The 20,330-nt window shown below is 56.4% G+C and overlaps 1 protein-coding gene across 6 annotated transcripts in view; it reads left to right on the forward strand.

Annotated features, from left to right (window-relative positions):
• ARHGAP23 (Rho GTPase activating protein 23) overlaps nucleotides 1-20,330 on the forward strand; it is a 74,793-nt gene that overhangs the window by 20,378 nt on the left and 34,085 nt on the right. For 2 of the 6 annotated variants that reach the window (XM_033090138.1, XM_033090137.1), the window contains exons 2-7: nucleotides 11,280-11,441; nucleotides 13,953-13,980; nucleotides 15,170-15,265; nucleotides 15,459-15,537; nucleotides 15,700-15,754; nucleotides 18,800-19,964. In XM_033090138.1, coding sequence (XP_032946029.1) covers nucleotides 11,280-11,441; nucleotides 13,953-13,980; nucleotides 15,170-15,265; nucleotides 15,459-15,537; nucleotides 15,700-15,754; nucleotides 18,800-19,964 — 1,585 coding nt within the window. Of the gene's footprint in view, nucleotides 1-7,278; nucleotides 7,687-11,279; nucleotides 11,442-13,952; nucleotides 13,981-15,110; nucleotides 15,266-15,458; nucleotides 15,538-15,699; nucleotides 15,755-17,561; nucleotides 17,680-18,799; nucleotides 19,965-20,330 lie in introns of those variants that run through there. The other 4 variants (XM_033090140.1, XM_033090141.1, XM_033090139.1 and 1 more) reach the window with 4 other exon arrangements.

Consider the following 20,330-nt stretch of genomic DNA (forward strand, 5'->3'; position numbering starts at 1 on the left):
GGGATGTGGTCTCAGCTTGACTAAGACTGAGCTCTCCCTTGAAAGAAACCAGTGGGTGCACCTGTTGTCTCTGCCCAGGTGGTCAGACAACAGAACTTCTGGACAGGGGTGTGTGGGACCATAGAGAAAGCCACTCCCAGAGTTCTCCCCTAGTCTCCTCTGACATGAGCTTTCCAGTGTGGAGTTGGAGAATGGATATGATAATTTGGGGAAGAGTCATTGTAGGCATTCTCCTGCTTCCAGGAATGACTGCCCTTAACACAATCTAAGAGTCTCTGCTCTAGTACTCCTTGACCAAATGGAAACCCTTTCTAAGGTCCCACAGTCGCTCTGTCCTTCTGCAGGGGACCCTGCTCCTCTGTACGAGTCGGAGAGGGGTGATCCTGGGGCGTGGCTGGGGGCTGAGGGGCCTGGAGAATACAATGGCGGAGAGGCAGGCAGGGTGGAGGGAATGAAGACAGCCTGCCCACTCTGGGCTGTGAGGGCAGTAAGTGTGCCAGACCTGGGCCAGCAGGGGGCTCTGCTGCACATGGGACCTGCCTGCGTCTCTGACAAGACTGCATCTTTCAGTGTGTAGGCATGTGTTTCTCGGAGTGTGTGCATGAGAGAGCAGGAACTTACCTCTGCGTGCACAACCGTGGTGTGTGTGTGTGTGTGTGTGTGTGTGTGTGTGAGACGGATAGTTTGTAAGCATATGTAGGCTTGGAATAAAAGTGTGCTGACTGGGGTCAGCCCTCAGTAGGCAGGAACCCCACATTTAGCCTGGCTTTTGCTAGGAAAACTCTTTCAAGGACCTGACATTGTGGGATATGGCATCCCAAGAGTTTGGGCCTCCATCAGTCCAGCCTCGGATAGATGTCAGGTCCTCTCAATGCTAAGGACCTACTGTGTGCAAGGTTCAGACTCCCCTGGCAGTCAGATCTCCCCTGTGTGGAGACTACTAGAGCCCCAAAGATGACAATAGGGGGTCTGAGAAGGCACAGTGGAGAGGGAGGGGAGGGAGAGGTGCTCCAGGCAGGAAGGATAACCTCTGTTGGCAGGGCCTGCTCCTGGGCCTCGATGGGAGCCCTGTTCCTTTGTTCCATCTTCTTCCAAAAACAATTTTTTTTTCCGTTTGAATTCTGACCTTGCCATCTTTTTATTGTAGCAAAATATACATAATATAAAATTACCATTTTTAAGTGTACAATTTGGTGGCATTAAGTATGGTCATCACCATCATCCATCTGCAGAACTGTTTCATCTCCCCAGACTGACACTAAACATTAGCTTCCATTCCCCTTTCCCCAGCCCCTGGCAGCCACCATTCTATTAATATGTTGTGTCTCTGTGAATCTAGGTATCTCATATTTAGTGGAATCGTACAGTATTTGTCCTTTTGTGTCTGGCTTATTTCACTTAGCATAATGTCTTCAAGGTTTATCCATGTTGTAGCAGGTGTCATAATTTCCTTCCTTTCAACAATTCCATTGTACACTACATTTTGTTTATCCATTTATCTGCTGATGGACATTTGGGTTGTTTCCACCTTTGGGGTGTCATGAATAATGCTGCTATGAACATGGGTGTACACGTATTTGTTCAAGTCCCTGCTTTTGCTTCTTTTGGGTAAATAGCCAGAAGTGGAATCGCTGGATCATAGGGTAACTCTATGTTTAATTTTTTGAGGAACTGCCATGCTGTTTTTCACAGCAACAGCACCATTTTGCATTTCCACCAGCAATGCACAAGGGTTCCAATTTCTCCACATCCTTGCCATCAATGAATAATTGTTGAGAGCCTACTATGTACAAAACACTCTAGTAGCACAAATCCATTTCTCAAAATTCAGTAGCTGTTGTTCTTAGAAAGCGCTCAGCCTAATGGGGGACACTCAGGCCATGTCCTTGAGCAGTCTCCAATCTAAGGGGAAAGACACAGGCCATGACCTTTGGGAGACCCTAGATTAATATGAGGCAAAAAAAAAAAAACCAAACTAAAATCCAAGCCCTGCTGTCAGGGAGCTCCCAGTCTGATGGAGGAGGCATAGGCTCTTCCCTTTGGGGACTTCCCAGACAGGCCCAGAGACCAGAATGGATACGTGGAGGGCATGTACTGAGACATCAAGGGGCTGCTGAGTGGAGTAAAAGGGGGTGGAGAGGGCTTGTGGTGGGCCCTGTCCCATGCTGGCCCACGGTTGCCTAGGCAATGGTCCTGCTGTTTACTTTGTGGCTGGCTCCAGACTCACCCTTTTCTGCAAGTGCTCATTTCCCACCATGAGGAAAGATGCCCGTCTTTAGTCTCCCCTCCCTTTGCCGTCTCTGAGGAAGGAACTGGCTCTTTTGCTGGGAGAGGCCCTGCCAGCTTGGCACCTTTGCCAAGTTCCTTCCCTGCTGGGAGCAGGCCCCATCCTGTGGTCTCACGTTGCCCACCCCTTCCCCACTCCCAAAAGGTCTATAAGACAAGGTTCTGGGCCTACCCAAGAGTTGTGACGCAAGTGGGGCTCCTGATGCTTCCTTCCTGCTTGGGGGAATTGGGGCGTATAGGAGCCTATAGGGGGCTAGCAGGGGGTGGGGTGGTGATGCAATGTGAGTGGGTTCACCTGGCTCTGTGTAGACCTCCATAAGCGTCTGATGTGTCACCATGTCTTTGTGTACATGTGGCTGAGTTGTCAATGTAAATGTCGTTGGGTGTGTGAGAGTATGAATATTCAAAAGACAATAAAACAGCTTGCGTTGACCTTGAGGGCATTATGCTAAGTGAAGTAAGTCAGACAGAGAAAGACATACACCATATGATCTCACTTATATGTGGAATCTTTAAAAAATGGAAAAAACAAAAAACCTCACCAAGCTCATAGTGGACAGATTGGTGGTGGCCAGAGGGGGGGCGTGGGGGTGGGGGTGTTAGGGGGCTGGCCAAATAGGTGAATCAGAAGATATAAACTGCCAGTTCTAAAATAATTAAGTCATAGGGATGCAATGTGCAGCATGGTGACTATAGTTAATAATACAGCGTTGCATATTTGAAATTGCTAAGAGAGTAGATCTTAAACGTTCTCATCACAAGAAAAATATTCTGCAACTAGATGATGACATTGGTAATCAGACTTACTGTGGTGATCATTTCACAGTGTACACACATTGGGAATTACTCTGTTGTACACCTGGAACCAGTATAATGTATGTTAATTGTACCTCAACAATTTTTTCTTTTAAACAGGAAAAGAAAAAAGAACAAAAAAACGCTTGTGTTTATTAAATCCCTACTATGTGCTTAGGGCCTGTGCTAAAGACTTTCTTTAATTTGCTTAATTATCCCAACAATCTATGAGGTGGGAATTAGTGTCCTTTCCAGTTTACCGGTGAGGAACTGAGACTCAAAGAGGATAAGTAACTTGGACAAGGTCTCACAGCCAGAAAGTGGTAGAGACGGGACTCAGACCCAGAGTCTGGCCTGCAGAGCTCGGGTACTCACCCCTGGGCCACGCTGCCACTGACGACATAGGGGATTCTGTGCTGCTTGGGATCACATGGGTCCCTCCTTGAGATAACAGTGGGATTTCTGGCATCGCAAGTGCTTCCTCCTCCCCTTTCTCTCACCATCCCCTCCCCCATCCTTCCTTGGCTCTGGCCCAGTTTGAGGGCGGGAAGGGAATGTCACAACCACCACAACTGAAGGCAAGCTTGGCTCTGGAGAGGGAGAGCACTGGTCTGGAGAGACCCTTTGAACTCTCCCTGCTCGTGAGCGTACATACCGAGTGTGAGGTCCCCAGGCTCCCGGTGACAAGGGGTTATCTGCACATTGAGGGTGTTGGGGAGACTCAGGCTTGCTGGGCCAGCTCATCAACTTGGCTTGTTGGGGCATGTCAGGACTGTACACAAATGGTGCCGGGAACCAGGCATCTGAATGGGGCAAAAGGGTGGAGGAGGATTGAAGGGGCGGCCGCCCTTGAGCGAGGAGACTGGGGCATGGGTCAGAGGCCCAGGCGTGGGCAGGCAAGATGCCTTGGGTATCACATTGCCTGCATGCCTGGGATGGACATGACTGGTGGAGGATTTGCTCTGTCTGGGTGTGACGTTGTGGGGTGGTTATAGATCTGCGTTTGGTGGTGTGCAAGAGGTGTTTAAGTATGGGACCTGTCAAAGCTTCATAAGTGCCGGATCCTTCTCTTGGGGTAGGGGGCATTATTTGTGTTGTGGTTCGGGGCCAACATTCTGGGAGGAGGCACTAAGCAAGCTAGAGGAAGGAAAAGCAGGCAAATTGACCCCAAGTCCCTCTCTCTCACTTCCTGAACCACTTCACCCTTCACAGTTATCAGTTTCCCTCCTTCTCATATCCCCTGACTGTTGAGACGAGGATGCTCTCCTCTTCCCCAGTTCCTGATTGTCAGGCTGGCCCCTGCAGTCTTGCGCTCCTCCAGCCCAAGCTACCCTTTAGTAAAAGTGAGACTCTGCACTAGTCATTTATCCTCTTTGAGCCTCAGTTTTTACACCTGAAAAATGGGTATAAAAACAATCCCTGGACATCCAATTTTTAGAGTAGGGGTCAAATAAGATAAAGTGAAAGTGCTTTCAAGCAGTAAAGGATGATTATCTCATTTGGAGAGAAGAAGACTGGATGCCCTCCCCTTGGAGGTATGGCCCCCAAGATCTGTCCCAAAGACCCTCAGGAAGATAAGGTTGAATGGATTTTGCAAGCTGGTCAAACTATAGGATGATGAGAGGGACTTCTCAGCGGGGTAATTCCTGACTTGGGGGGAGGAAGCTGGGGAGGGTGTAGGGAAGGAGGACTCACACTAGGCAGGAAGGCTTGGAATAGAATCTCAGCTACGCCTGGTATTTCCCAGCCCTTCACCCCCTCCCCCACCACCCTCTGGGGCCCACCCCACATTCCTTTCCCAGAGGAAATGGGGGAGGTGGCTGAGAGGCTCCCCAGGCCTGGAGGATCATTTATTCAAACTATGTACAACCTTGGAGGCCCTACTATGTACATCCCCCTCCTGACATCCCTGTAGAGGCAGCTGGGGTAGGGTGGGGAAGGTGCAGGTTTGTGTTGGACCAGGCTGTTAACCTCCTTTGTGGAGCCTTGCTGCCTGCCCCTTTCAGGTTAGAAGGCAGGAAATGGACATCATCTATGGCTCATCGTTTCCCAGGTCTCTGCGCCATTGGACACAGAATCCCGTGTTGGCCAAGAGATAGGGCATGAGGTGGGAGAGTCACTCCATTTCCTCAGAACCAGGGACTGGACTTGCAGCAAGAGGAAAGGAAGTTAGGTAGCTGGAAGGACTGGCTGCTTGCTGAGAGAGGCCAGGCCAGACTCTGGGCGAGGACATCCTCGTGGCCCTTGTTCTCTGCTTGGGGCCTAAAAGTCTGACATGGCTGAGGACATTTTGGTGGTGCTTCTAGCTGGTCTATGAGCACCTGGCCATTGGGGGGCATGACAGAGAGGTCAGGGCAGGCAAGGGCAGGAGGGGGCCTGACTCAGATCCTTGGTTTTCTAGTAATTGAGGAGCAAGCAGAGGGTGCCTGCTGATGGAAATGTCATGCGTTCTGCTCCCCTGACTGCGGTCCTTTCCCTGCTCTGCCCTTAAGCCCTCCTGACTCAGCGCTGGTGGCAGCCTTGCTCTTCCCGTCTGGCTTCCGCCAGGGTGGGGGTGGGGGTCCAGTCCAGCACAGGGGGCCCAGCAAGCCGCAAACAGGAAACAGGAGAACAAAAACACTCCCTGGCCCCCCACACGCCTCACCCTTCCTCCTCCCGTCCTTCTCCCTCCCTCTCTCCTACCCACCCCTATGGTCCTCTAGTTCTCCTCCCTCTGCCCCCCCAGACCCCCTGTGCTCTCCTCCCTGTGCCCCTCCATGTTGCTCCCCTACCTCGCCTACCATCCAGGGCTGTCCTTGTTGGGAACGAGGAACAAGTGGAACAGGTGACGGGATGAGGGAGCCAACTTTTCTGCTCCTATCTCACTTCTGGTAGCTGCTCCCAAGTGTCCAGAACTAGAACTCTTCCTCCTCAGACTCCTAGATGTGGGAGCAGGGTTGAGCTGGCCTGCCGCCAGCGACCCAGCCCCCCAGCCTCCCTTCCCTGGCTGCTGGCTAGAATTTGGGAGGAAGATTCATAGTTGGAGTGAGGGGCTCTGGGCTTGGAGTCCCGGTGCTGCCATAATAAGCTGGGCGCTCTTGGGCCTCAGCTTGCTTCTCTGAAAATTGAGCCATAGCAGTGGCTCCAGGTCACAGTGGGGGGCGGGGGGCCAGGGTCTGGGGCGTGGTGAGAAGCACACTGAACAACTGAACAGTCCAGTGGGATAGAAATGAGGGTGGCGATTAAACACCTACCAGTTAAGGCCTCTGTCAGCTCCCCCCGGCCCCCAAGGAGCCTAGGAATGGAGAGAGCCAGGACGGGGAGGAGGTCAGGGGCAGCCATCCACATGGGCTTCCTGTCGGCTCAAATGAGCACGAGGCCAGGGTGGGGAGGCAGCTTGGAGCCCATGGTCAGCTTGGTGGTGGCCCCAATGGACAGAGTGACTGGGCGGGGGTCCTGGGGAAGAGGGTCAGTCACGGTGGTGGGAGGGACCCCACCTGCAGCCTTAGTGAATATCTGGTGGGTGTTATGAGTGTGAGCGCTACACTGAGCTGAGCAGTGTGTGTGGTTTGTGGGTATCTCTGTGGGGTATGGGTGGGTATGTGGGGGGGTCTAGCATGCTTTTAGGTGCACAGTGGGTATGCTTGCAAATGTGTCTCTGGGGGTGTGTGGTGCATATATGCATGGTGTCCAAAGTGTGTGTGCATACAGAAGGATGTCCATACACAGTGTGTGTGTGAGGGGAATAGTGTGTTGATATGTGTGTTTCTGTGGGGTATTGGACAGAGGGAGAGTGAGTGAACGTGTGTGTCTGTCTGGGAGGGTGTGGAGTGTATGGATGTGTGTGTGTAGTGCAGGTTGTACTAGGTAGGTAGGGTGTGTTTGTGTGTGCATCTATGTGAGGACACGTGTGAATGTGTGTTTTTCTGGGCACAGGAAGGTAGGTGCCCTGTGCCCTGGAAAGAGTACCTGTGGGGGCCAGTGTGAGTTTGTGTGTGAGTGGGAGGATGGGGGGGTGTGTACCCGTGTACCTGTACAGGGTGTGCAGTGTGTGACTGCGGAGGCGCTGTGTGTGTGGGTGTGTATGTGTGTGGGATGGGGCGGCCGCGCACTGGGGCCGCCCCGGAGGGGGAGGTGTCTGCCCTGCGCGACTCGCTGGCCTGTCCCGGCTCGGCGCCTTCAGCGGGGACGTGCGGGAGGCGCGGAGCCGCTCTAGCCGTCCTGCCGCCGTCTGCGCGGGCTGTCTGTCCCCTCGCGGCCTCTGGGCCCCGGGCCCGTGGCTCCGCGGGGCAGGCGGGGACCCCCGGGGCCCGCCTGCCGCCCGAGGGGACGAGGACGCCGCCCGCGGGGCGCCGAGGAGAGGCCGTGGGCTCCCGTACGGTGCGCCCCACTCCGGAAGCCAGGCCCGCGGCGGAATGGGGCCGGGGCGGCGGCCGGGCCCGGGGGCCACTACCGGCCACGGCGCTCGTGGGCAGCACTGTGTGGCGCGTGGAGCACGCGGGGGCCCGGGATTGGCGCTGGGAGCGTGCCGTCGGCGTGGACTGCAGCGCCCCAGAGCCGCGCTGCCTCTGGCTGCCCTACCTCAACCACGGCGACCGCCGCGCGAGTGGGTCGCGCCGGGTCAGGGTGAGCACCGAGGGGGTGGGGACACGGGGCAGGGGCAGGGGCCTGGGCAGCCCTCGTGGGAAGGTGTGTGTGTGGAACTGGGCCACCAACTCCCTGCGATCTTTCAGCTGTGTGCGCCCTGCATTCCAGAACCAATGCCCAGGAATGGGGAGTGAGTGAGGAACGGGGGAAATGCCGGTGAGGGTGGCGAGATTGTGGCTGAGAGCTTTTCCAAGGGTGCTGGGTGACAAACCCCAGTCTGAGTGGTGGTCTCCAGTGAGCTCGAGTCTCCTGGTGTACAGGCAGTGGAAGGAAGGGACCGGGGTTGTTTGAAGAGATACTGGGGCATCTAGGATCTTAGACGGGTTTGGGCTGGCAGGAGCCCTGAGCCAGAAGCTGGCAGGGTTGCCACTAAGTAGAGTGGTGGGCACCACCCTGTCCTCTCCCTGGTAGGGGACCTGGGCACAGGGGCACACAAAGGTTTTCAAGTGGGTAAAGGAGGTTGAGGTGGCAGAATGGGCCCCAGCAGGTAGTAAGTTATCTCAGGATAAGGACTGACAGGGCAGGAGTGGGGGGCGGGGTGGAGACAGTGTTTCTGGAGTCCAGGATCGACCAGGCGGGTAGGGCATGAGTCATAGTGGGCGCCATGCCCAGCTGTGCTCCCTGCAACGACCTCTTTATGCTCCTGGGGGATGGGGGTAGGAGCAGGACTCCTGGGTTCCAGTTCCTGGTGTTGCCAACCCACCACATGTCTAGTTCTGTCTAATTTGTGGCCCTGGGACTGTCTGCCCTGCTCCCAGAATCAGTGGGTATTTCTGGAAGTCTCTTTCCTGACGTGAGGGTGGGAGCATTTGGAAATAGATCTGGGGCAGGAGAACATTAATCAGTGATGTCCCTGTGTCTCCTGAGCCTCTCCCTCTCCATTCCCTGTCTCTGTGTCTACCTCAGAGAGCAGAATTGGGGGTGCATGTGAGCTGTACCCCTTCCCAATCTAATCACCTTTCTCATTTTCATTGCTGGCTCCTTCTCTGTTTCTATGTTTAGCACCTTCCTCCCCCTCAAGATGAGAGCAAGACCCAGTATTGTCCCAGGTCAGAGAAGAGGAGAGGAAACATGCATGTGTAATAGCATGAAAGATTGAGGTTAAACCTAAGGAAGAACTTCCCACAGGGGAGCTGCCAGATCTGGCTGTTTATGGTGGCTACGGTGTCTCCTCTTCAGATAGGAGTGTGGTAGCTGTGGCAGAGGGATTACCACACCGATATTCTCAGGCCTTTAGGTGGAAGGGATGGGGGAAGGGAGACGGGAGGGAAGGGAAAGAGGAAAGGGAGAGGCTGAGATAAGGGTGGGGGCACCAGTGGTGCCTGAGTGAGGAGGGGACTTGAGAGAAGACATTCCCATTGCCCTGGATTACAGGCAGGGCAGGCCCTCCAGGGGATGTTGCCCCCAGGCAGCTGGCAGCTCCAGGCAGGATGTATGCTGGGGGAGGGGTGGGGGGCGTGCGGGGACCTGTCTCAGCTACTTCTCGTCACTGGGGCAGCTGGTGGCTTAAACCTTAATCCAGGACACCAGCAAAACAATGGGCCCTGCAAACAGCCTCAGCTCTGAGCCTGGGTGGAGGACGTGCAGGGGAGGCCACCCACACTGGAGAGGAGCAGGGGCTTCTGGAAGGAGGGGGCAAGGGAGGGTCCCCTGAGGCCCTCTTCTCTCCTTGGCAAGTTCCTTGCCAAGTCAACAGAGATAGGAAATCCAGGGGATTTCAGACCTCAGCAGAATTCCCAGAGTCTTTTCTCCTCTGGGCTCCTCAGACCCCCCAGTATTGTGGGTCTAAGTGGGAGAGTCCAGGCTATCACCATAGGTGGAAGGAGCTGAGGGGCCATCACTGGACCTCCAGCCCAATGCAGGAATCCTAGCTAAGACCTTTTAGACTGGGGGTCGTCCAGCTTTTGCTTGACCCTTGCCAGGACAAGAGAGTTCACAATCTCATCCAGGTAGTTTTCCACGTGTATATGTTAGAAAGGTCACCTGGCCTGGAGCTTCCGCTCAGCCTCCTTGTATCTCCCACCTGGCTGTGTCCCCTGGGGCTGTATGAACCAAACCTTTTGCCTGTCATATTTTTCTTTAATCTTCCTACCCGATGCAGAAATCCTTAGCATAGCACTGGGCACAGGGCCACCTCCCTGCCACCAGATGTGTGAACAGGAGAATGGATGGATACATGAAGGAACTTCTTAGTATCACTACATTTGAGTGGCAAATTTGAGCTTTCTCCAGCTATTAAATAGGGAAGAAAGGCGAACCTAGTAGTGAAGTGGGAGCTCCTCACCCCAGAACTGGTGGGCTTCTTCCCTTGGTCCCCAGCCCCACCTTTCTGGTGCCAAGGAGTGAGGGGTTTGGGGACTCTTGAGGGTGGGGGTGGAGGAGCTTCTTGCCCTCTGAGGGGTAGGTTAGGCTGCCCAAGGTGGGGGTGTAGGTTGGAGAGCCTCCCTGAGGGAGGCCTCCTGGCTTTTCACTGGGTAGCCTGCCCTTGGCTTCCATCTTCTCCAATTTTCTCCCTGCCTCCCTGTGCACATATCTCTCTGACACCCTCCTGTTACCACTTTCCCCGTCTGTATCCAAGCAAGGTACCCGGAGAGAGCCCTCCCTCAGGCACTGTCCATTTTCTCTCCCCTTTGCATACCTGTGTATCCCCAAAACTTTGTCTTCAGACACCTTCTGCCATGTCATCCTGGGGAATCCCAAGTATTCCAGCGGGTCAGCCAGAGGGCAGTGAAGAGGGTCCCCCCACCCCCCGGCCGCCCCGCCCCACACCCGTTTCCCTACTCAGTTCCGGTGAACCAGCCAGGCCTCTGGGCTGGGCTCCCAAATCTCAGGAAGTCCCTTTAGTTGTCTGATGTCCAGTCCACTCCCTCATGGCTCCTGGTACCCCACCTGTTCCTGCTGCTGTTCCTGAAGGATGCGTGTCTGGGCCAGTCTGTGCATGTGTGTGTCTGTATGTCTAGCATGTGCTGTGTATGAGACTGATTATGTGCGACTGTGTGTGTACACGTCTGTGTGTCTATATAGAGTGTGTGTGTGTACTCATCTGTGTGTCTGTGTGTACTCTGCACGTGAGTGTACTTGTCTGGGTGTTGTAGTGTGTTCTGTGTGTATGAGTGCCCGTGGATGTGTCTGTGTCAGCATATGTGTGTGTGTCTATCTGTGTGTGTGTGTGAGATTTTGCAGTGGCAGGAAAGAGCTCAGACAGCAGCAGGCATTCCCAGGCAGGACAGCTGTGTGTCCAGTGCCTGGCATATAGTAGGTGCTCGATGAATGTTTATTGAACTGAACTGAACCAGCACCTGGCTCGCTGCAGTGTTATTTCCCTGTAGGCAGAGCCATCACGAGGGGATTGAGGGGGAATAAAGAGGAAAGAAGCTGTTGGGCTGATGAGGGTGAGAGAGGATTGAAGGGCTGAGGAGGACGTCAGGGGCAGAGGAGGGTGCCTGGGACCCCAGGGCCCAGTGGACCTCCTCCAGTCCCTCTCAGGTACTCTGGGTTGCAGGAGGCAGTGTGCAGACTTTCGGAGTGTGGGCGACACGGCCACTCAGCCCTGTCTCCTTGTGCTCCCACAGCTGCCATTGGGCCCGAGAGATGGGTGCTCTCCTGGGCGCCCCGTCCCCTGGCACGGGCCGAGGACACTGCTGCTGCACAAAAGTCTCCAGGATGGCTTTGGCTTCACCTTGCGTCACTTCATTGTGTACCCGCCTGAGTCCGCTGTGCACTGCAGCCTGAAGGTATGCCCAGCTTGCCCACTGCCCTGGCCCATCCTGAGGAAGCCTTGGTGGGGGAGGGGAGATTGCTTTGCGCTGTGCCCTCCCTCCAAAGTCCTTCTGTGGCCTGGGGAGGATGGTCACAGAGAGGTGGGTGCAGCCCTGGCTAGGTCATTTGCGTCTTCTCAGGAGAAGGGGCAGTGTGGCTGGTTCAGTACAGGGAACATAGAGATGGGGGAGCCAGACTGTTCACCTACACCCCAGCTCTTGGTCTCTGGAAGGTGAACAACCTTTTCGGAGATACCGTGTCATGGGCTCCCTTGTCCACTGGCTGCTTCTCAGCTGGGTTTATTGCTCCCTCCCAGCCTGAGCTCTGTGAATCCATCCTAACACTTTTCTGGGACCCCTCTGGAAGTGCCCCCAGGCCTTCGCTGGCCTCAGCTCTGTGTGCTGGAAAGAGCTGGGATGAAGGAGACCTGGCTTCTGCCCCTGGTACAACTCCTAACTCACTGTGGATCTCTGGGCTCCATTTGTCCTGCTGTAACTCGAGGGCATTTCTCTACTTGACCCTAAGGATCCTTCCAGCCCTCATATGAATGTCAAGTTCTCTGAGTCCAGGAACCAGGCTGCTTAGCCCAACCCACAGTGTGGGGAGGGGTCCTGACAGTTAAACACGGGTGCAGGAAGACATGAGGAGCCCTAGGCAGGAACCACATCTCCCTAGGAGGGCCCTGCTCCCATCCTCATCTCTCTCCCAGCAGGAGAGGAGACAGATTTATTTTGGAGTCAATGAACCCCGTTCCCCCCTTCCCCCAGGGCTAGGACCAGCCTGCACAACTGTTTGGGGACTCTCCCTTGAGGAGCCTGGTTCCACTTGCCAGAGAACTGTGGCACTGGATTTCACTGCCTGTATCTGTTTGCTTGCATGGCTCTTTGTGGGCACATGTGTGTGCAGGTGTGTGCTGGTCATGTACACAAATGTGTGTGTATCTAGATGTGTGCATATTGGTGTCTGTAAATACACGTCGTGTCCATGGCTGTGCAACTCTCCTAGCCGTGTCTGAATCTGGCGGCCCTGCATAAACTATTCTCACTGGCTGCAGCTGTGCTTCTGGGTATAAGTGGGGCTGATGGTGTGTGGGAGGGGCACTGCCCCACCCCTTATTGCCCAAGGACAAGAGCCCCCTAATTTGCTGGAATCTCCAGTCTTTCCTTCCAACCTTCCCCAGAATGCCCCTCCGTCCTGGCCCCTGCCAACTTCTCTCAGGGGTCCCTGCTGAGGGGTAACTGGGGCAAAAGCAGCCTGAGTGGTCTAGGCTGGGTGGTGGACCTGGCTCACACGGGGGCATTGGAAGACCCCAGGGCAGGGAAGATCAGGGACAGGCTGCATCCCCTTTCCAGAATCTGCCCAGGACTGAGAGCCTGCAGGGAGCTCAGCCGTCTAAACGCAACTGTCTGCCTCTGGCACCCGCTCGCTCTGCTGTCAGCTCATATCAGCGGCCATGTACCCCACATGGGAGGGTGGGGGGGGATTCTCCAGCAGTGCCCAGTGGCCTTCCTGTTCTGGCTGGCATGCCAAAGAGTCCTGGAATCCAGCCACGGCACTGCTACTGAGTCTCTGAGTGGCCCTGGACAAGTCACACCCTATCATCTGTAAAATGGGTGCTCTGTGGAGTAGGCTAGACAAGATGACACAAAGGTCCCATCCTGCTCTCCAGTGCCACATCCTGCTGGCCAGTCGTGTCTTTCTGACTTTCTCCTTTCTCTCATTTCTATTTGCTCTCCAATCCAGTACCATCCCGTCACTCACAAGGATGATCCCAGGGGTCTCCCTGATGGGTCTCATTGACATGATTTCTTAGCCCTGCATCTAGGTGCCAGAATCCTCTTCCCTAACTGGTATTTTCACATCCAGTCTCTCCTATTCAGAAACCTTCACTGGCTCCCTCTTTCTCCCCTTTCAAACTTGAATGCTTTAGTCTGACTTCTGTGGCTTGCTGGTGTTGACTTTCTTTCTCCTTCAGCCCGGCCGAGCCAGTCCTACATACGCTTCCTTATTTCCAACACCAAACACAACCCTAACCCAGAACACCTTCTCCCAGGCCTTAAAATCCCCTCCCCCAGAGGGAGGCTAATCAGGCCTTTCCCTCCCATTCTCTGTTTGCACTTGTCATGCCTGCTTATCTATGTCCGTCTGGGTCCTCTCTCTGCTAGTGTGTTTGGTTCGAGCTCCCCAAGGGAAAGGGTCATGGGTCCACCATTGAATTGGGGGCTTTCAGATGGCTGGGATGCTGATGTGGCGGGATCAGCAGGCACAAGAGAGAGCTCATTTCATTGGGGAACCAAGCCTGGGACTTGATGTCCCCATAGACACCCCTCCTGCCCCCTCTGGGAGCTCGGCTAGTTGAAGGAAGATAAGAGGGGAGGCTGTTGGGTGGGGGAGCGTGAAGGGGCCCGCCCAAGTGGGGCTGGGCCTCCCCCTGTGCTGCTGAGGGCTGGACTGAGGGTCCACACCCATCTGTCTGTCCCTTGCAGGATGAAGAGAATGGAGGAAGAGGAGGAGGTAAGGAGTGGTGGTGGGTGGGCCCCTGGAGCTGGGGCGGAGCTGGGACTCATCTTCCAGCTTCCGTTTCTCTCCCTCTCCCCTAAGTCAGCCTGGAGTTTGCTGTGCCCCCACCCTTGACTGTTGTCCCTGTCTTTGCTCTTCTCTGTGTGGCCACTCTGGACATCTGCTCGCTCACTCTACCTTCCGTTTCTCTTCTCATGTTTGTCTCCCTCTGGTCCTGTCCATTCCACACTAGGGGTAGCATTCTGGGGTGCAGATGCATTTCTAAGACCTGGCCCCTGCCCTGGAGGCACAGGCAGGGGCTGCAGGGCCTGGGGGCTGTTGGTGGGGTGCAGCTGATCAAGGAGTATCCCTGGGGACAGAGACACTAGGGTTATGTTGGGCATAAGGGGTAGGGGGACCTGAGGTCTTTATCTTTTCAGATGTGAGTCTAACTTCCCTGGCCGTCCCAAAGGGCCTCCCCCCACCCCCCACCCCACCCCTGCCCCGGCTCCCAGGTTCCTTGGGTTGAAAACAAGGCAGAATTTGAACAGGCAGCCTTCCTTCTCTGTCACTGGGAAGCCATGGAGACACTGTCTTCCTGAGGCCTCATTGCAGAGGCCGGTGGTGAAGGAGGAGCCGGCTGACCTAGAACAGGCCCACTCCGGGGGAGACAGGAGCAGAGGAGTACTGCTGGGGGATATATAATGTGGTTTTGGAGGTGTGGGTGTTGGGTGTCTGAGCTTCAGGGCCTTTCTTCAGCTCCCCCAGGTTGGCAGGTATAGACATTCTCTGCGTTTGGGGAGGTTTCTCCCTGCATGTATCTTCAGGGATTGATGCAGCCTCTTTTATGGCACCCTTTCCTTTGTCTTGTGACTGTTTGTGTGTGTATCCGTCCCACTAGACAGGGAGCTAGGAAGGGGAAGAGCCGTGTCTCTCTGTCCTTTTTAGTCTACTTTCTAGCACATGCTGGGATGCAGGAGGCATAGGAGCAACTCTGTGTCCGTGTAGGTTTTCGTCCCCGTAGCTTTTCCTTCTCCCAGGAGCGTGTTCTCCTGTCTGTCTCTGTGCCCTGTGGACGTGTGGGTCTGTGTTTGTGTCTGCATGAGTGTGATCATTCTCTGAGTGTGTGTCCTCTGCGTGTGTAGCTGTGCATGGGTGTGACCTTCAGCAGCCCCCCCCAGCTAACCTGGCTGCTGCTCACCAGGACCCTCCCCTCGGCACCGCCTGGAGCCCATGGATACCATCTTTGTCAAGAATGTGAAGGATGAGGGCCCTGCCCATAGGGCGGGGCTGCGCACAGGTGAGCCGTCCCAGTTACCCGGCTCATTGCATCCCTCTGGGTCTCTGCTCCCTACCCTCCGGGATTCTTGGATCCAGGTGTTGGGGAGGCTCCTGCCCCCCCCACTGTCATCCATACTGGATACAGGGGTTCTCAGGTGGGGCTACTGACACCTGTTGGCCTGCTCACATGTGGCCCTGCCCCTTATCCCCAGGAGACCGGCTGGTGAAGGTGAATGGGGAGAGCGTCATTGGGAAGACCTACTCCCAGGTCATAGCTCTGATCCAGAACAGGTGAGCGCACCCTGCTTTTCTTCTCCCATAATAGCTCCTGCCCGCTCAGAGTCCCTATACACCCCACCCACTTGGCCCTGGGGGTACCCTGGCGACCAGGATCCCTGTTCTCCCAGACCCTGTTGCCTCAGCTGGGCCTGACCCCCTGCCCTGTCTCTATAGCGATGACACTCTGGAGCTCTCCATCATGCCCAAGGACGAGGACATCCTCCAGCTGGTGAGTCCTGCCCTGCTGTCTGATGTAGAGGATCCTTGGGGCCTGGGGGCCAGGTACAGCCTTTCTCCTTGGGTCTTCCTCCTGCATCAGCCCTTCCGGGAGGCAGAAAAGAGAGTGGAGGGGGCAGCACCAGCTCAGAATTGCCCAATCATGGATGCCAGGCCCATCCCTGGGCTGGGGCTGGTTGTTGCTTCATTCAGGACTGCTCCGTGTTGGGGGAGGGGGAGGCGCTGGCCTTGGCAGGCAGGATTCCTGCCAGGGTATCTGGAAAGAGGGTGGCCCAGCGGGCCCTGCCAGACTGGCACGTTCTTGTCCATTCCCGTAAGACGCCTGTTCCCTGAACCCCCTCCCTGCCTGGCCCAGAGTGAGTGTCTCCTGTAGCTGCTGTGTTCACACACACACAGCATACCCTACCTCACCCCACGGTCCTGTGCCTTCATTCACAACATACCTCGCACCATTCGACACATAAGCCAAACACGCCAGATACACAGCCATACAACATAACCCTGTAGCACACCTTCATTTAGCACACTATACACTGCAGTGCGTGATGCACACATAATGCACCCCACACATGACACACACCCCCCTCGGTGCTGCACACCGGCACCCACTGCCACACAAATTCCTTCAAACATCATAGCATACCACGGTTCTCAGCATCTCCGTTCCCCACAACACAACACATACAGTGTGTCACCACACACATACTCGGACTTCTCACCGTCACCACGTGAACACTCACTGACGTCACAAACGCTCACCTTGTCACATGTCTGCCCGCAAGCATCACAGCATTCGCCAGCCCAACACGGGCATAAACACCACTGTCACGGTGACCGAAGCTCACACTACCCTGATACACACGCCACGTACCCCTCCCCCCACAGGTACTTCAGCACACCTAGAACTCAGCACACAGCAGATACACAGACATTGCGTGCCACGTACCCTGCCCTCACGTGTGTACCTGTTTACCCCACACACGCATGCACACATACACATACACATGCACATGCTGTCTGTCTCTGTGCCCGCCTCCCAGCCCCGACCCAGAGCCCAGGGCAGTCCTCTCTGCCCAGTGAGTTCCCTGGTCTCATGGGTCCCAGCCAGATGCCAGCTTGCTTGCCCCCAGTGGCACTGCCCCCCAGGAGAGGGCTAAAGGCCAAGACCAGGAGGCCCTGAGAGCCGCTGTGCTAGCTTTTGCCCTGCATGTGTTCTCATAATCACTGTAATCATAGTGCCATGCTTGGCGCCATGCCCCTCTGGGAACCTCCACCCCCTGACCTCAATTGTCTCCTTGCCCTTCCTGGGGAGGGGGAGGCAAGGATGGGGGTCCAGAGAGGTGGCTGGCTCCCTTCAGGGCTCACAGGCCCTGCCGATACACCTCCCACCCCCCAGGCTGAGGGGAGGCAGGCTATGGGAGGAGGTGATAGGGCACGACCTAGGGCCTGTCCCCCTGCCCCTGCTTCAGCTGGAGGGGGCATGGAGTGGAGAGGGCAGCAGCCTGGAGCTCTGCTACCCAGGCTCGGGTTGGCCGCTCCAGATGTCAGCATCTGGGGGCCTCCGCTGCCCCCACCCCATCCCCAACAGGCCAGAGGGTGGGGCACAGGCATTCCTGTGGTTGGGAGCCAAGGCTGGAGGCCAATGGGGCCGCGGCAGCTGCTGACGCCACCGCCGACGCAGCGAGGCCCCTCCACACCCATCCTTTCCTCCCTCCTCCTCCCGCCGGCTGAGAGAGCTGGTGGGGGCGGAGGGCAGCCGCAGGGAGGGTGGACTGGCAGGGGGGACGGAGGCCGGGGCGGATGCAGTGGTAGGGGGCGTTTAGCGGGGGTGGGAGGAGAGCTGAGGTGGGCGGGATGCTGCCGCCACCGCTGTGATGCGGGAAGCCCGTGGAGCCGGCAGGATGGCAGGAAGGAGAGGTATGTTGAGTGTCCCTGGCCCCGGGCATATTAGTCCGATGGGGGCTGAGTGTGCAGGGGTGTGGTTTAGCTCTTCCTCGTCACAGGATATGTGTTCCTGGGACTGGAGGTATAGTTGTGTGTGTGTGTGTGTGTATTTCATTGTGTTTTACTATGTATGTGTGAGTGTGTCTCTGGGTGTGTATTTTCCTGTATCTCCTGTGGTGTGATGTATGCGTGTGTGTTTGGTTTCACCCTCCCAGCCTTTGATACTGCCCCCTGAGGTAGGCCCCCCCACCCTGGGCAGCCCATCAAGGGCCAGGCTAGGGCAGGGCCACAAGGCCGCTGTCCCTGGGGGCTGCCTCCTTTTTTGGACTGCCTGGGTGCTGGCCCTGTCAGTCCTCAGCAATGCAGCGTCAGACTCAGCTCCCAGCGCCAAATTCCAGGCCTCTGGTGGCTGAAGGTGGCCCAAGTCCCCTCAGCTAGTCTGGCCTTTCCCCCAAGCCTGTCCCAGAGGGAGCAGAAGGTGGGCTAGTCTATTCCTCCTCAGCCCAGTGGCCCAGGAGCCAGGCCCCCAGCTCTCCATCCAGGGGCTGGTGGGATAGCTGGGCTTTCCAGGCCCCACCTGCACCCCCAATCCAGGACACACCCCTTAGCCCGCTTCCTTCTCTGTCATCTGCCACCTTGACTGGTCTCTGGTGGGGTTTCCCAGCTCTGCCCGAGGGGCTGTGGGCACCGTTAGACATAAGGAAGCAGGGTGGCTGCTGACGCCAGCATGGGGGGAGGACCCCAGAAAACAGATGTTGGAATGTTTGTGGCTAAAGGCAGTCCCTGTCATAAGTCTTAGAGAAATCCTGGCTCTTTCTCCAGTGTGTGTGTGTGTGTGTGTGTGTGTGTGTGTGTGTGTATGAGAGAGAGAGAGAGAGAGAGAGAGAGAAACTCTCAAAGGCCTCTTATTTCTTTGCCCTCCTCCTCTCTCGCCCCCCTTAGGAGCTTGCCCTCCTACCCCCACCCACTCAGGACTCCCCCTGCTCGGTCTTCTCCCTTTAGTCCCTTTCTGGTGTCCTAATCTCCCAGGGCTGTTATAGCCTGCCCTGGGGGACCTGTCCAGCCCTGCTCAATTCCCTCTGTCTCCGGCCAGGCCTACTCCCAGGACGCCTACCTGAAGGGGAACGAGCCGTATTCTGGAGAGGCCCGGAGCATCCCAGAGCCTCCCCCAATCTGCTACCCTCGCAAGACCTATGCCCCGCCAGCCCGGGTCTCCACCTGGGCCACTATGGTGCCTGAGCCCCTCTCAGCACTGCCCAGTGACCCTCGGAGTCCTGCTGCCTGGAGTGACCCAGGGCCCCGAGTCCCATCCACTGTCCGCGCCCATCCAGACAACCCTTCCTTGGGGATGAGCCAGCCCCGCCCCAGCCCTGGTGCCTTCCCCCACCTCCCCTTGGAGCCCCGGACACCCCGTGCCTTCCCGGAGCCTGGCAGCCGGGTGCCCCCCAGCAGACTGGAGTGCCAGCAGGCCTTGTCGCACTGGCTGTCGAACCAGGTACCCCGCAGGGCGGGGGAGAGACGGTGCCCCGCCATGCCCCCTCGGGCCCGCAGTGCCTCCCAAGACCGGTTGGAGGACGTGACTGCCCATCGCCCGTGGCCCTGCTCCACCTCCCAGGGTGCCTTGAGCCAGCTGGGCCAGGAGGGCTGGCACCGAGCTCGCTCAGACGACTACCTGAGCCGGGCCACTCGCTCAGCTGAGGCACTGGAGCCAGGGGCACTGGTGTCACCCCGCTTTGAGCGCTGTGGCTGGGCTTCCCAGCGTCCATCTGCCCGCAATCCTGGCTGCCCATCCAGAGACCTGCCCGGGCCCCAGGCCCCACCCCCGCCTGGTCTGCAAGGACTGGATGACATCGGGTACATTGGGTACCGGAGCTATAGCCCATCATTCCAGCGCCGGACTGGACTCCTGCATGCACTCTCCTTCCGGGACTCACCCTTTGGGGGGCTGCCCACCTTCAACTTGGCCCAATCTTCTACACCATTCCTACCGGAGGCCTCTGAACCACCCAGAGTTTTCCGGCCAGAACCCAGCACCCGGGCACTGGAGCATCCCATTGAGGATCGTCGAGATGAGGTGGTCCTAAGGCAGAAGCCTCCAACGGGCCGCAAGATCCAGCTGCCCCCTGCAAGACAGATGAACCTTGGGTTTGGTGACGAGTCCCCAGAGCCAGAAACCAGTGGGCGAAGGGAACGCCTGGGAAGGAAGGTGGTCCCTTTGGCCACTACTGAAGACTCTCTGGCTTCCATCCCCTTCATTGGTGAGTGATGTGCAAGGGGCAGTCTTCGGAGACTTGGTTGTCTGTGCCTTGTTGTACCCCACCCACCTGTCACCAGGGGCAAATCTGTGGTTTGAGTGCTGACGGGATTGACTTGTTTCTCTGTCCATCCGTCCATCCATTCATCCATCCACCCTTCATTTTTCCTTCCTCCCTTTTATCAGTCTTTTCTTTCACCCTTGCTTTCATCCTTTCTTCTATCCTTCCTTTGTTCCTGTCACTCTTTGTTCTTCCCATCCACCATCCATCCATCCATCCATCCATCCAGCAAATATTTGTGTTAGGCACTGTGCTAGGCCCTCCTGAAGTACATGGTCCAACGGGGACAGACGATCAGCAAGAGCAATC

The sequence above is a fragment of the Rhinolophus ferrumequinum genome, chromosome 21, assembly GCF_004115265.2.
Source record: "Rhinolophus ferrumequinum isolate MPI-CBG mRhiFer1 chromosome 21, mRhiFer1_v1.p, whole genome shotgun sequence".
In the NCBI taxonomy this organism is placed as follows: Eukaryota; Metazoa; Chordata; class Mammalia; order Chiroptera; family Rhinolophidae; genus Rhinolophus; species Rhinolophus ferrumequinum.